We start from the raw sequence: 15,770 nt of genomic DNA, 5'->3' as shown, positions 1-15,770 counted from the left end.
TTCATAATCCGATTAAATTTTCCATTTCCCCATGGCTTGGCAACCTCGAGGTCCATATAAGACTCCTATATCGTAAGGGACTAACACGATTGCTGGTGAACGCCATTTGTGTTGTTGGTCATTGTAGAAGGGGTGATTTGGCACGTCTCGCATAATGGCACACTTACCTCACTTCCTTACAAAAGGAAAACGCAAGCGCCCCTTGTCGCAACGGGGTTTAAGGCTCATTACAGCGCACTAGTCAGCTGTTTGTGTTGACGCCACCGCAACCTCACACCTGGCCCCCTGCTGGATCACGCCGTCCGGTGCCGACACCTTCAATTACCTCCGTTTGCTGGCAACGTGGGAGCGTTGGCAGACGAGCGGTGACCGGAGGAGGCTCCATCGGTCGGCGAGCAACCTTGTATTTTTGTGCAATAAAGCAGCACGGGAAGTAAGTGAAATCTAAACACCGAAGAGGTCTCCACCGGAGCCAGGTTAGGTGCCGCTTGTCGTTTATATTACGGCCTCTCTATCTTCAGGATGAAAATGAGTCATATGCTTTGGCTGCTAGCCATCCTAAAACTGAAAATGCAGCGAGACAAAATGAGTTTGACAGCATCCACAGGTGTGCCCAGGCCGAATTACTTAGTGTGCAAGCGTCCTAGCTACTATCGCATGCGCGCGTGGCTTCGAGATAGCAGCAATTGCGGCAGATCTTGGACATGTGCGGCAGTGCAGCACGGCTTGCCACTTGGTTGTTGCATGTAGTACATTCAGATATCGGTTAATCAGCAGGGCAATGCTGCATCGGTTTCTTTGTGTGGTGCGTACTTCATCCAAGCGAGGCTAGAGTTGAAGTAAAATTGAAACTAAGGTTAATTGCTTTTCAGTGAATCAGAGAGCATAGTAGGTGCATGCTGTGTCACCGTATTAACCTCCAAACTGGTTTGCTGTGAAAATATTTGGTATTCCCGTCTCCCTCCATAAGCCAAGTTAATCTCCATCTCTTGAGCGAGCATACTTTTCTAAAGTGTTGAAACATCTGTAAAATTAGCTGCGGAATTAAGGGAGAACATTTTGTATATCTTGAGACAGCTGCAAATATATCCACATAATTTACTCCTTCCAATAACAAATTTAGTTTAAGGATTTGTATCATTTAAATCTGAGGTTGGGTGGTTAGGGAGATGGTTGTATCCCCAATCCACCAGAGTTCAAACAACAAGTTTGACATATGTGTGTTCCATAAAGGTGAAATATTCTTTCAGTGGGAGGCAACGTTTTCGTCGGCAGCGAGGCGCCTGTGATGACTTTGTCAGTCTTCTGAAGGTGCTCATAGGGGTAGGGTGTGCGCGTGTATTGAGCGTCCGTGTTTGTACCGTGTTTATAAAAAAAATCCTCACAAATTTTTCCCTCTAAATTTTCTGATGTAACCTTGTCGGCACGATTAAAACTATACTACATTTGTTTTTCCAAAAAATAAGGTGTATAATTTTTTTACAAGTCAAAAGATGTAAACTTTGATCACATTTTCCAAGAAATTTTTTGCGGGGAGTTTTTTTGAAGACATTAATCCTGTTTTCACTAATTGAATGACATGGTTAATTAATCAAAAGACAATAGCACTACTGGTGGTGTACCCAGCTGTGTTTTTGTTGGTTGTGGAGGAGTTTGTTCGGCACATCTTGTCTAATGGCACTCTTATCTCACTCCCTTACAAAAGGAAAACGCATCAGTGATGCGCCGAGCACGCAACGCTTTAAGCGCCCGTTGTCGTGATGGGGTTCAAGGCGCGGTATAACACGCTGGCTAGCTGTTGTATCTGCAGTGACGCCACCGCACCGCCGTATCGGTCAGAGCAAGGCGCGCGCGGCTCCGGCGCCGGCCTCTCGCCGTCGGTGACTTCCGTTTCCTGGCATCGCGGGAGCATTGGCAGATGGGACGAGTGAGCTTTGTTCTCTTGTGCAGTAAGGCACCAGCAGAGCAGGGAAGTAACTGAAGCTTTAACACTGGAAGCCCGTTCAGACTTCCTCTTTCTATCCTCTGGATCTGGCTGCAGCGCATCAGGAACCCAAGCCATCGACGGTCGACGATGATCTCACGGCACTAGTCATGCTCTGCCTTGCCACTCCTTAACTGAAAGGTGGTAAGACAAAATGCGTTTGACCGCATCTGCAAATGTGTCCAGACCACATAACGCAGTGTACCAGTGCATTGTGTGCTAATGTAGCACATGTGGCTTCCAGATGTATCATAGCAGCAGCGCGGCCGCCCACTTGGTCAAGATATCGCCTTCAGCAGTGCAATGCTAACAAGTTGTATCGGATTGCATCTTACCTCTTCGTAAGGTGTCATAGTAATAACATTTGCAGTCATACGGTCGCTCTGCTTTAGAAAGTGAGGTTAACCGCTTCTAGAATGTCAAAGAGCACAGATCTGACCGACGGAGATGAACACCTGAAGCAGAAACCACGTCGACAGGTGACGCTTGCATCAGCAGCGAAGGAACCGAAGAGCCGTGTTCGTGCGGCGTCATGGTGACTTCGTCGGGCCTTTGTTGTCTTCTTGCCGACATTAGTAGGGTGACAAATGGGATCCCACTCGAATCCCACTCATACTTCATTTCAGTTTTTCTACCGCGAATTCGAAGGCCGTAATTTGCACTTCAAATGTTAAAATGAACTTTAAGACGATGCTTAAATTTAATACCGCGCGGTTCTCCATTTGTAACTAAAGCATTCTTCTATCTCCGGAAGATTTTACTTTATAACCCAATTTATTGTTTTATTTCTCCTTGGTTTGGTAGCCTCAAGATCGATGTAATTATTACTCATACATCGTATTCGATTAACACTATTGTTGGTGTATGCCAGTTGTATTGTTGTTGGTTGCGGAAGAGGTGATTTGGCACATCTTGCATAATGGCACTCTTATCTCGCTTCCTTACAAAAGGAAAACGCATCAGTGATGAGCTAAGCACGCAACGCAAGTGCACGCACCCTGGTATCTGCAATGATGTCACTGCTGCTTTGGTGAGAGCAACGCCACGCGCGGGGCTCTCCGTTGGATCTAGGCGTTCGGCGCTGGCCCTTGATGAGCAGTGACCGGGGGAGGCTCCATCGATCGGCAAGCAACCTTGTTATTTTGTGATGTAAAGCAGCAGGAGAAGTAACTGAAACCTAAACACTGGAGCCAGGTTAGGTGTCGCTCGTCCTTTATGTGACACCCTCTCTATCTCCAGGCTAAAAATGAGTCATGCTTTGGCTCCTAGCCATCCCAGAACCGAAACGTAGTGTGACAAAATGCGCTTGACCACATCTACAGGTGTGTCCAGGCCTAATGCCGGTGTGTGCCAACACCCTACTATCGCATGGGTGGCTTTCGAGACAATAGCAGCAACTGCAGCAGTGCTTATCATGCTTGCAGACTTGGGCATGTATATTGTGCAGCAAGGCTGGCCGCTTGGTTGTTGCATGTACGTCCAGATATGCTGCATCGGTTTGTCTTATTTTCTTTCGTGTGGTACGTGCTTCATCTAAACGAGGCTGATAGTACAAGTAACGTTGGCTTTATTGCAGAAACTAAGGTTAACCGCTGGCACACTATGGACTACGCGTAAGCCGTCTCGACATGATCGACGGAGAACACGTCACGCAGAGACCTCGGCAACAGGTGAAGCATCAGACCCGTGTGCGCGTCGCGTGGTGGTTGCTTCATCGCGGCCTTTTTCTCTTCCAGCTGTGAGTGAGATTTGTCAGACCTATCTCGAGAGAGTTGGAGCAAGAATTGGGCTGCTGATGGGCTCGGAGTCCGCGATCGCAAGCTGAGAACTCCTTGGACTGTGCGGTACAAGGAATTGGAAGGACAGCAGCGCTTCAGCCGGTGATCCCTCCGCATACCCCCGTCCTTTTATGGGCCTGGTCCAGGAACTCTTTGGTTAGTAGATTTGGCTCCTGTACGTGTAACATTGAAGGCCGAGGATAACTAACAAGTGAGGCCAGCTTAGGGATTCCTTCGACTGTTTTTTTTTATTCATACAGGTCCAAGTTGACCGAGGTTTTTTTCTCCCCCTTTTCTTGTCGCGTCTGCTTATCGATGGGTATGTCGTTCCTTTTTTTATTTCTTACTTTCTTATTTTTATCCGTTTATGTTTCTTTTCATCTCAAAATTTATTTACATGGTTTTAAAATATTCATAGGGTTTAAAAATGTGTACAACTCTAAATCATATGTTCACGGATTTGAAGAAATGTCCACGAGGTGTAAAATTTTGGTCATGGGTTCACATAAGTAAATTCATCGATTTTTTTTACTTTCAAGAAGTTCAAAGAATAAATTTTTGTTCATCAACATTTTTGTTCTTCGCAAATTGGCTCACGGCCTTTTTCTGTTCACAACATTTTTCTATTCTTCGTTAATTGGTTCACGGACTTTTCCTATTAATAAAATTTTTCTGTTGGCTGCCTTTTCTTTTATTCATGGACTTATTTTGTTCATGGATTTTTTTTGTTCTTTGCCAATTGGTTTACGACCTTTTTATGTTCTTCATGAATTGGTTCACTGTTTTCCAGTTCATGAATTTTTTCTATTCACGGGGGCTTTTTTTAGTTCATGGAAATTTTTTCATGGATTTCTTTTGTTCTTCGCAAATTGGTTCACACCCTTTTTCCGTTCTTCGTAAATTTCATCACGACCTTTTCCTATTTAAGAAATTTTCCTATTCATGGCCAATTCATGGTCTTTTTTGTTCATGCTTTTTGTGTTCTTTGCAAATTAGTTCACGGCTTTTTTTTGTTCTTCGTAAATTGGTTCACGGCCTTTTCCTATTGGCAAAATTATTTTGTTCACATCCTTTTTTCTGTTCACGGATTCTTTTTGTCCATGGCTTTTTTTGTTCTTTGCAAATTGATTCAGGGCCTTTTTCTATTCAATAAAATTGGTTTGGAATTTTTTTTTGTTGCATGAAATTTTGGTGTGGCAACTACTAATTTTTCAAAAAAAAAAAAATTCATTTTCACTATTTTAGTCCCAATGTATTTAAGTATGATCAAATCATTTACTTTTTCACATCGAGCACTGACATGAGAACCTAGACTATGATGTGAATTAAGGGAAACTCAAAACTAGATTGTTTCATGGAGGGATTTGCCGTATACATACCTATAGCAGCCTAGTCGTCGGACACCGCCGTCAGGTTCTTCTCTGATTTCAATCCCACACGCAGCGAAATTTACTGGTCTACAACAAAAAATTCGCGAGGTAAAAAATATGCTCATTGGTTTCAGAAAGCGGAGATAGCGGTTCAAAAAATTGTTCATGGTTTCAGGAAATGTTCACACGGTTCAATCGTCTATTAGTATTTTTTAGTTAATAAATTAGATTGTCATTTAAAAAAAGTTTTTTAAAAACAAAGGCAAAACCTTTGACTTATCTACTCCATATTAATTAAGAAGATAAGCGCCTAGTTAATTTGCGTAAAACCGAGCAAAACCATACAACACCATGGGGTCATTAGATATCGTTCACCATAAATGAACAAATCGTTCACGTATTTTGCGTCAAAAAATAATATGTTTACAAATTCAAAAGATTGTTGACGGGCTCGTTCAAATTTTTTAAGGATAAAAAGAGTTGGTCAAGTTCTAAAGTTCTGAACTTGAACAAATAGTACTGTATTTTTTAGTTTTTGAAGATCAATAGAGTTGTTCTCGTTGTTTTGGTCCATCTCAAATATGTGTCATGAAGATCCAGTACATTGTTTCTTCGTGAAGAAAGATGAACCAGTCAAGTAAAAAGCAGGCGAAAAACAAAACTACAGCAGTCGAGAGTGAACCACACAAAAAGAACGAGCAAAGCACGCAAAAAAAATAGATAAATGATCGAACAAATATTACAGCCTCGCGTACGCCTAGAAACAACTACTGGGCCGAGCCCATTTTTAACAGGGATACGCGGAGTCGATCGAAAGGTCCGCTTAAAGCGGTGAATAGGGGCACCCGCTTCAGCCGGGGCCGGGGGCGTGAATATTGGCAGAAACCACGCGCCTTAGATGTGGTAGCGTGGCCTGCCTAGAGGTGAAGTCTGAAACATCTGCAAAGTTAAGTGTGATCTTTTGTATGTGCTTCAACATCTGTAAAAGTCTCTACATATACTTTCCATCCAATATGGTTAAGGTTCTAAGGTAACTTATACTTTAGGATTTTCTTTATTTGAACAGACATAGTTTTATTTAAATATTTTGACAAATATAATTTTATATAAATTGGGAGTGAAAGTGTCAGCTCGGAGACTATGTCAATATACTAAACGATTCTACCTTGGAGTGGTACTTAATTTATATGAAATCAGCGAGAAGAGATAGTTTGGTCAAAAAAATAAAAAAAATGGTGGCAGCAGACAGATTTTTGGGAACATTTTTCATATTAGTTTTTCTTTTTTTCTGCGAAACACAGTACAATTTGTATTAATATCATATAGTGCCAAGATTGGTGTCACAAAAATTTCTTTTCTTTCATATTGTTGTTGACTGCGTCTGTGAGTTGTTCAAGATATTTTAATATTTATGATGGTGTAAAGCTATGTCTAAAGTTGTGTAGTTGTACCTTGATTTTCTCAAGTTAATCACAATTATATTCAACCTAGAACAAATATACAACAAAATCCTAAAGCAAAATAAAGTTCAAGAGAAAAAATTAACCCCATATAACAAAGTAAAATAACACAAATAACAAAAACCGTATGTATATACCTCATGGCATGAAAAGCTCCCACATATTACAAGAGGCCAATACGTCTGATGCGGAACAGTGTTCTTAGACAACCATATTCACAACATATAATGAATCAAATACGGTGACAAAGAGAACAACAAGTTCGGTATTATTACCAAGATTCCATGAATTATAGTTTTTTAGACCCGAAACACGATTGTGTATGTGAAACTTTCTCCAATTTAGTTGTGGCCGAGAACATGCATGTTGGATGCAGCTACGCCGTTCATAGATGTTGGAGCGTGGTGTGCCGGTGCGATCATAAATTTTTTAAGTGTTGAAACATACGCAAAATTATCTGTCAAATTAAGAGTGAATTTTTTTACGTCTTGAAACATATGAAAATATGTCGATATAATGTACTCCTTCCAATCAAAAATGTATTTTAAGTATCTCTATCATTAGATTTATCATGACATACATTTTTATATTACAACTATATAGTATAGTAGTTCTAAATAGATTTTTCTCTAAGCTTGATCCAACTTTACATGTTTAACTTCAGGAAATGCTTATACACCTTAGTAAAAAGATGTGCTAATTTTTTTGCTTCATGCTTGCCCAAGTGTTCGAGTTTTTGTCTGACAACTAGTGCAATTAAATATTTACATTCATCAGCGAGCGTTGTAAGTTGAGTTTTCTTCTAACTTAGAAATATTTTTTTCATAACCCGATTCAATGTTTTATTTCCCCTTGGCAACCTCGAGATGCATGTAACATTTTATATCTTATTTGATTAACACAACTGGCTATGTACGTAATTTCTGTTGTCGCCCACTGTGGGCACAGGCGTACCTAACCGTTCCTAAGCCTGACCACGTGCCCATGCTTCCGGCCAGCAGTGCAACTTACTTTGATTAAAATTTAACGAAAAATTAGTTAAAAATTTGACCGGCTTACAATATGTCCATGGTTGATGAAAATCTTAAGTCCGCCAGGGAGAGCTGATTTGGCACATCTAGCTTCACTGCAAAATGAAAAGGCATCAGCCAGACAGTGCCGGTCTATAAACATTTGGGGCCTGGGGCAAAATGACTCCTTTGGGTCCTTGTGCACGCACGAAGGCGGATGTATATTGCAACAAGGGAGTAAAACCACATTGCATACATCAATGGTCAATGGAGTCTAAACTTTACATTGCAAACTATTTCTTATCATAGCATGTAAAGGGAATTCAGCATATTACCTTGCGGCAAGAACAAGAGCTCGCTCTCAATGAACTTTCCCTTTTCTCACCCCCCTTAGCAAGAATCAAAAAAGAAGAACTCGCTCTGATTAAACAAGAAGATCTATTGAATTTAGTGAATAGAATCAATCAAACACAAAGCGAAAATCAAACGAGTAAATCTATTATGTACTCCCTCCGTCTCAAAATGTAAGGCGTGTAAGGATCCAAAGTCAAACCTTACTAACTTTGACCAAATATTTAGAATTTTTTTTACATCTACAATATCAAATAAGCACATTAAAAACATATACTTTGTGGTGAATTTATTGATATTGATTCAATGTTGCAAATAGTAATATTGGTCAAACTTTTAAAACATTGACGTTTGACTAATCCTTAGACGTCTTCCATTTGGTACCGAGGGAGTGTTATTCAAGTTGAGGAAGAAAATTGACAAATGCATACCATCTACAAGAAGGTAGTATGATGTGGAAGGAGTAGAACCTTGAGAATTGGAGGAGATCTCCTTGGAGACGATGGAATTGTGTTATATTGGCCTCCATTAGTGGGTGCTCACTGCTCACGAATCACCCATGCGGCACCATTCTGGAATTTTTGGGAGTCGAATTGTCAAGGCGAGCAAGAGGAGTCCGTCCGCGCATCAATTGACTGGTCCATTTTTTTAGGGGAACGGTCGCCTTTTTATTACTCAACAAAGTTTGGTACAATAGAAGTACAAATATTTAGATGCAACTCCGCAGCAAGTGATAGACCTTTGTTATATTGTGATCCAAATTCATATACTAAAGGGAGGCTAACTTCTGACGAGCGGAGCGAGGCCCATCGCCGGAGGCTTGGGCCGAAGATGCATAGAAGTTTTTGGGCTGAAGCAGCCTCCACCGCATGTTATCTCATCAACAGGTCACCTTCTGTTCCACTTGATAAGAAAACTCCAATTGAGGTATGGTCAGGTTCGCCTGCTGATTATTTAGATTTGAGAGTTTTTGGTTGCACTGCTTACGCTCATGTTTTTGGTTCGCGTAGCGTAGTCAGAAGTTAGCCCATACGCCGTGCCCTACATGGACGTCTGCGGGGGTGCGGGGGGCGGCAGCCCCCCGCGGTACGGATCGTTGAAACCGTCTATATATTTTCCCTGTAAGCCGCTGCTAGGGTTTGATCGCATCATTGTACACCCACGGCGTTTGTAAACACCACCGAAATAGTGAAGTTTTGCTGGCTGGCGCCCGTGGTTTTTCCCTTGTGTGTTGCAAGGGTTTTCCACGTTAAAATCTCGTGTCCCCTGCAGTGTTTTTCTTTTCGTTCATCGTTTATTGTGCATCTCGATCTTAACAAGCTTCATGGAAGGCAATAGCTGCTAGTGTGGTCGGGTCAGAGATTCCTAGAACAACCAACACTGAAGCACCGAGAAATAATCCATTTGCATCTGTATAGATAGCAGCAACAACTCTCTGTTTCCTTGTTGTTGTTGCTGCGGTTGTTGTTGTTGTTGTTGCTGATGCTGTTATTGTTGTTTTCTATTTCTTTTTTGAATGTCTAGTTAAATTTGAACACTTTATCTCCTTTCTTTTCAAAATCGAAACATTTTTCAAACTAAATGTTTTTCTCATATGAACATTTTTTAGAATTCGGCAATTTTTAAAATTTAAAAGAAATTCAAATTCAAAATCGAAAAATTCATAATATGATTTTTTAATATGAACATTTTACGGTTTTGAACCATTTTAAATTTTACTATTTTAAAATTTGAAAATTTCTAAATTTGGAAATTTTGAAAAAATTAACTTGATTTTTCGAATTTTAATATTTTCTAAATAAAAAGATAAAAAAACAGGAAAGAAAGCAAAAAAGAAAACAGAAAATGAAAATGAAAACGAAAAAATTAGGCAATAAAATGAGGACTGTGTCATGACTATACCCAAGAGGGGGGGTTGCGGTGCTGGGTAAACACCAACCTGGTATATGGATTATCGAGCGCTAGAGAGGAGGAACCAGTCGAAGCCAGCGCATCACTTCAGCAGGGGCCGTGCCCGAGAACGGTGGATGCAACTGTGCGGCTCCTAGAAGTGGTAGGCTGTGAAAGACGCTTAAAACATCTACAAAATATCTGCAAAGTTATGTGTCCAATTTGTTCATGTGCTCATATATCTGCAAAATATCTATATATAGTTGTCCATCCTATCCCAGTTGAAGTCCTTAAAAGTAACTTATACTTTAGGATTTTCCTTACTTGAATAGACATAATTATATATATTTATATTTGAGAATTATAATTGTATATACATTGAGAGTAACATTTTCACGTTGAAGACTATGTAATTGTCCTAAACGACTTGCCTTGGAGTTAATATTCAAGTTTTATTATATTGCACCCTTAAAATCCATAGCCACAATGGTGCTAACAGACAAATTGTTGCAGCCATTTTTGGTGCAGCTTTCCATTATTCTTTTGTACCATGATATTCATACCATATATTACGGAGATTGGTGCCACACAACTTCCTTTAATTTTATATAGTAAATGACTACATCCGTGGGTTATTCAAAATATTTTAGTATTTATGATGTTCTAAAGTTATGTCTAAAGTTGTGTATGTGTACCATGGTTAGCTCAACATAATCACAATTGTATTTAAAATAGGAAAAATATACACAAAAAATAATAAGTAAAATAAAGTCTAGAAGCAAAATGCAGCTCATGTTTATAACAAATTAAAATAACATAGCATATTAAACATGAGGAATCTCCCTCGCAATATGAAAAGATCTTAGGATTTACAAGCAGTCGCCTGGTTTGGAGCGATGTTGTTCGACCAATCCAAGCACACCCAATAATGATTCTAATACAGTGACAAAGATAACATCACGGTTGAAATTGCGTATATTCCAGGAATTGCACCTTGGTTGACCCGGACCCCCAAAACAATGTTGATAAATACGAAGAGAATTGTAAACTTATCTAGGCAGTGATGGTAACAGTTAAATTATTTATATTACTTTTGAGTTTCTTTTGGGCCTAATGAAAAGACACAATCTCTCCAACAATCAAATTTGGTCACCGAAGAAAAAAATAGAACATCAAAGTAAGTAAATAAAAGAACTCTAAGGTGAATAACCTACAAGATGGCACCCTTCTCATGTTATGAGCTTGGAATGATATGACGGGGTGATCCCATCGATCAAATATAGATACGATCTACAACCATCGAGGCCTATGCAAGTTCTTTCACGATGTGGATCGAATGATTCTTCTGCACGTGGGCTCTATCTATATTAACCATCTCCGAACTAGGACTCTCATTTAATTATCTACCTTCTTAGGTATTTTCTTAGTTGATGGTACTCTAGATCCACTATACGTTTTTTTCAGGGAGACAACAACTAATGTATTTGAGTTTGTTTAACAAGGATTTAGAGCGAATGAACCTTTTCTTCTTGGACTTGAGGATAATCCTAGTCTAATTCCTCCTTAAATTTCCTGTTTCAACGAAATAGATTTGCTTTGGTTCCTTTGAAAATGTTGAAAAGACAAGTCACTCCTTAAGTGGTTTTGGTGTTAATAATAACATATGGTAAGAGTACTAACAATTTTCTTGAGCTTATGAGAGTTCATAGTGATGGTTGGAAAACTCCTTATGCATTAGGTGAAAATATATTACATATCCATGCTTTTATTGCATTTTGTCGCATGGAAAATCATACTATTAAGAGTGTGTCCACTTAAGAAGGCAAAGTTGGAAATCAAATCACGAACTCTAAGAACCAACCTGAGGTTGGGTGGTTAGGAGGGTGGTTGTACCCCCAGCCCACCAGAGTTCAAATCCCAGATTTGACATATGTGTGTCGAATTAAGGCGGAATATTCATTTTGAAGGAGGCGACGTTCCCGTCGACAGCGAGGCGCCAGTGGTGACTTTGTCAATTTCAAGATCCCCCGTCGGCTCAGTCTTTCGGAGGTGCTCATAGGGGTAGGGTGTGCGTGCGTTCATGGGGGTGAGTGTATGCGCGTGTATGTGAGCGTCTGCGTTGGACTGTGTTTCTCAAAAAAAAATCACGACCGCTAACTTATATTTGTAAAACTTTCCTATAGAGCATGCTCTTTAATAAACTATGAAAGCCAATGCACAACTCTATGTTGCCCCGGAAGGAGCCGAGAGCTTACCCAGGAGTCCCGACAGTTCGGAACCTCCTTCCCTCCCATGGTTGCCTTCTGTCCCAAAAGAAGTTCGACACTAGTTAGCATCATGTTACACAACTATACGTTATACCTGATTTTTATTTGACCGGTTATTCATTTTTTAATTTTCTAAAAATTATAGCATTAAAAAAATTATTTATTACAAATTTGATAATATAACATGCATAACATATTACCCATTTTCCTTACTCAAATGGATGGTCAAAACTAGACCTCGATAAACGCATGTGTCGCCTAAATAGGGACCGTCATAAGGCCACATCCATAGTTGTTTCAGATATTTTTAGTACATTTCAGACGTCGCAAAATTATGTCCAAACTTGTGTATGTGTCCACGCTCAGCTGGGCCTACTGACACTTACATTATCAAGAGTATACCAGCAAAGGTAGAACATGGACGTAAACGAACAAACAAACCACATAACCAAGAAAAAGAAAAAAAAAAGAACTAAAAAATAGGGGTGTCATTGCCACGATATTGCCACATGAGCAGACGCCCCAGTTGTGACCGAGCTCAATATGTCGGTGTGGAGGTGCTGTTCTTGGACCACCTTGTCCACAACATGAACTCCAGTCCGATGACGGCGACAAGGAGAATGGCGAGGTTGAAACCGTAGCCGATCTTCCAGGAGTCATGGCTTCCGCCGACATGGATCCCAAGAACAATATTGACAGCCGCGAAGAATAGCACTAGCCTACCAGCCCAGTGGTGGTACCAGTTCCAGTACTTGCGGTACTTCGAGTCCGTGTTGGGCCTTACGAAGAATGCCAGAACCTGCAAGCAATTCGCGCAAAATTAAAATTTGAAAGGGATTCAGAGGATGCCACCAAGACATCAGAGAAAACCGAGCCATTGAGTGAACTAACTTGCAGGATGCCGAGGAAAAGCACGAATATGCCGAGGCCACGGTGGGCTGGGATATCGGCTTGGATCTTGCTATACAGAGCTACGCCAGCGATGACACCGGCGAGGCCGATGATGAATCCTGCTAACTGGATACCGACATGAAGGTAGAACCAGAGAGGATCCATGCGCCGGAAGTAGCGCGCTAGGATGGCGCCGATCGGCAGCAGAATGCCCCACGCGAACAGGTTGAGCCCGCCATGCGCCCGCCTCAGGCCGTAGGGGAAGGCACCGTCGGCGAACGTTTTCCCTGCAGATCGGCAAGCATATTATAAAATTATTTCAGAAAAAAATAATGATGATAATGATTGTGAGAAAAGCTACTTTGTTGTACGTATGATGTTGATTTGGCAACTATATGGAGATGATGCATGATGCCGACCGACGCTTCAAGAAACAACAAACCTTTTTCTGCTAACCGACAAGATGACTTGTAGTTCAACCGAGCTTGCTAATCAAGTCTCATCTGGAGCGCACACATTTCATAGAAAAATTTCATTTCTTACAATAATGTAAATATCAGTTCCAAACATGTATGATCGTCCGCGAATGTTTTCCCTGCAGATCGGCGAACATATTATAATTTTTTTAGAAATATTACTCGTAATAATGATTATGATGTTGATGTTGATGGCAAGAAAAGCCACTTTGTTGTGCGTATGATGTTGATTTGGAACCTATATGGATGTGATGCACGATGCCGACAGATGCTTGAAGAAACAACAAACCTTTTTCTGCCAACCGACACATGACTTGCAGTTCAACCGAGCTTGCTAATCAAGTCTCGTAGGGAGCGCACAAATTTCATAGAAAAAGTCCATTTCTTACAATAATGTAAATTTCAGCTGCAAACATGCATGGGCATGACACTCAACTGACTGCATTTTCTAACAGTTAAATTAGGCTGCAAATTATGCTGTAAGCAGAGTCAGCAAGCATACCGGTGGTGAAATCGAAGGTGAATGATGTCTTGTCCTGGTGCTTGGTGAGCTTGTTCTTGACCGGCACGCCGGACCCAAAGGCGAGGATGATGTGCTGGTGGGAGAGGCGGTAGTTGAACTTGAGTTGGAACGCGACGTAGATCTTGGCCTGCTGCACGACGACGGTGTGGTCGTGGTCGTTGGAGACGAGGAAGCCCCTGTCGACGACGGCGGCCTTGGAGCCGGACTTTGCCCGGAGCGAGAACTGGCGGATGTGGGGGAGGCCCTTCTTGCCCATCCACCCGACCATGGCGCTGGAGCCGATCATGAGGCCGTCCCGCGAGAACCCCATCCCCACCCACCCCGTGCTGTACATGGTCGACAGCACCACCCGCAGCACGTTGTTCTTGTCCTGCTGGTACTGCACATTGCAAATGGATTGTTATTGCGGAGGACATAGGTGGTTAGTGATCTGATCAGAAACTACCGTGGGTTTATGAGAGTTATTGTCCCATCACTGGTGTGTCCCCTTGTTCACGGTACGGAATTTCTTGGCTATGACAGTACCGTGCCAATTATGAACCACTGAATCATCAGGAAAATGAGTAATTCGTAGATATCCGCAGCTGTAACTCAGGGCTTTTTGCATGAATTTTCCTTATCACTATAGTTCAGTACCCTGGTACCTCAGGTGTAAGCTAGGCAGCTAGCCATATCTGCTCTGCTCCAAGGTGGATGGGCAGTACATATAACTTGAACAGGATCTCAGGAATCTAAATTCTACAGCTAGATCATCACAGATCCCAAACCCATTTCAATCCCAAACTACTGAAGTACTGAACCATCCAACGCCCCACTCGACCAATTAGTTAAACTGCATACGTGCAACTGTGCCTGATCAATTGAGAATGAGGCCATACCCGGAGAACGAAGTTGTTCCAGACGGGCTGGCATGCCATCCCCGAGTAGTTGCCGACGAGGGCTGCCGGCAGGTCGCCGCTGCAGCTGTCCATCTGCGCGGTGGCCGCCGATGCCAGCATCGATACCAGCACGGCGGCTAGCCCGGCAGCAAGAGCCACCGCACGCGCCATAGTACTGATCTCTATTGAACTCCTCGCAGTCGGCGGCAGCGACAAGCTGACAATGTCAGTGACGCCGACGACGCAAGAACCTCAACAGGTAGCTAGCTCGGCAGGCTCAGTAGTGCGGAGGGGAGGAGTTTAGGAGGCCGGAGGCGGGGGGTTGGGAGGTTGCAGTCAGTTGGTAGCTCTGATTTTTTAATCTCGGCTGTTCTTGTGGGTAGAGTCGGATATGGGAGGTTGTTGCTGGTGGTTTGTCTGTCAGTGAGCGAGTGAGTGAGTGTGTCACTGCGGCTGGGGAGAAGCGTATGATTGATCGTTGTGTCGGGGAGAAGCGTGGTTGGTGGTAGTGCTTGTTTGGGTGTCCCTCTCGCCGTGTTCATGTCCTCCCCCAGATCTGGAGCTCCATGAGCCGGATGGGGAGGTATAGGGAGATCGAGGTGGAGTGCGAAAAAGGCAAAGGGCGTGCGTTGTCTGCTCGTGTCAATCTGCGACGTCGCGACTTTCTGGGAGTAGAGGTCGTGTGGCTCTGGCCTTTTGCCGTCGGTGCGTCGATGATGTTCGTATCATCGAGCGAGTATCGGTGAAGCTCGACGGTACGGTCAGGAGGACGGAAATGGGCGATGCAGAAGTACGGAGGGATGTACTGAGAAAGGGTACGTAGTCGGGGAACTAATGTAACTGACGGATTAGGAAATGACTGGTGTGTGACTGGTTGGGCTTCTCATTCAGA

General features: G+C 42.2%; 1 protein-coding gene across 1 annotated transcript; it reads right to left on the bottom strand.

Annotated features, from left to right (window-relative positions):
• Positions 1-12,362: 12,362 nt before the first annotated feature.
• Positions 12,363-15,410, bottom strand: LOC127327505 (cytochrome b561 and DOMON domain-containing protein At3g61750). The gene is made up of 4 exons (XM_051354278.2): positions 14,879-15,410; positions 13,980-14,379; positions 13,002-13,288; positions 12,363-12,909 (listed from the first exon to the last, which is right to left on the bottom strand). Exons 1-4 carry the CDS (start codon positions 15,047-15,049, stop codon positions 12,649-12,651), a joined length of 1,119 nt encoding a protein of 372 aa, XP_051210238.1. The 5' UTR covers positions 15,050-15,410; the 3' UTR covers positions 12,363-12,648.
• Positions 15,411-15,770: the final 360 nt, after the last annotated feature.

Source organism: Lolium perenne, chromosome 1 (genome assembly GCF_019359855.2).
Source record: "Lolium perenne isolate Kyuss_39 chromosome 1, Kyuss_2.0, whole genome shotgun sequence".
Lineage (NCBI taxonomy): Eukaryota > Viridiplantae > Streptophyta > Magnoliopsida > Poales > Poaceae > Lolium > Lolium perenne.
Note: the sequence above shows the minus strand (reverse complement) of the source record. Positions and strands in the feature narration are given on the sequence as shown.

Excerpts from the sequence above, each read along its gene's own strand:
- LOC127327505 (XM_051354278.2), bottom strand. The coding sequence starts at position 15,049 with ATGGCGCGTGCGGTGGCTCTTGCTGCCGGGCTAGCCGCCGTGCTGGTA. Across the intron at positions 14,380-14,878 it reads GGAACAACTTCGTTCTCCGG|TACCAGCAGGACAAGAACAA; the intron begins GTATGGCCTCAT and ends TGCAATGTGCAG. Across the intron at positions 13,289-13,979 it reads CACCTTCGATTTCACCACCG|GGAAAACGTTCGCCGACGGT; the intron begins GTATGCTTGCTG and ends GCCGATCTGCAG.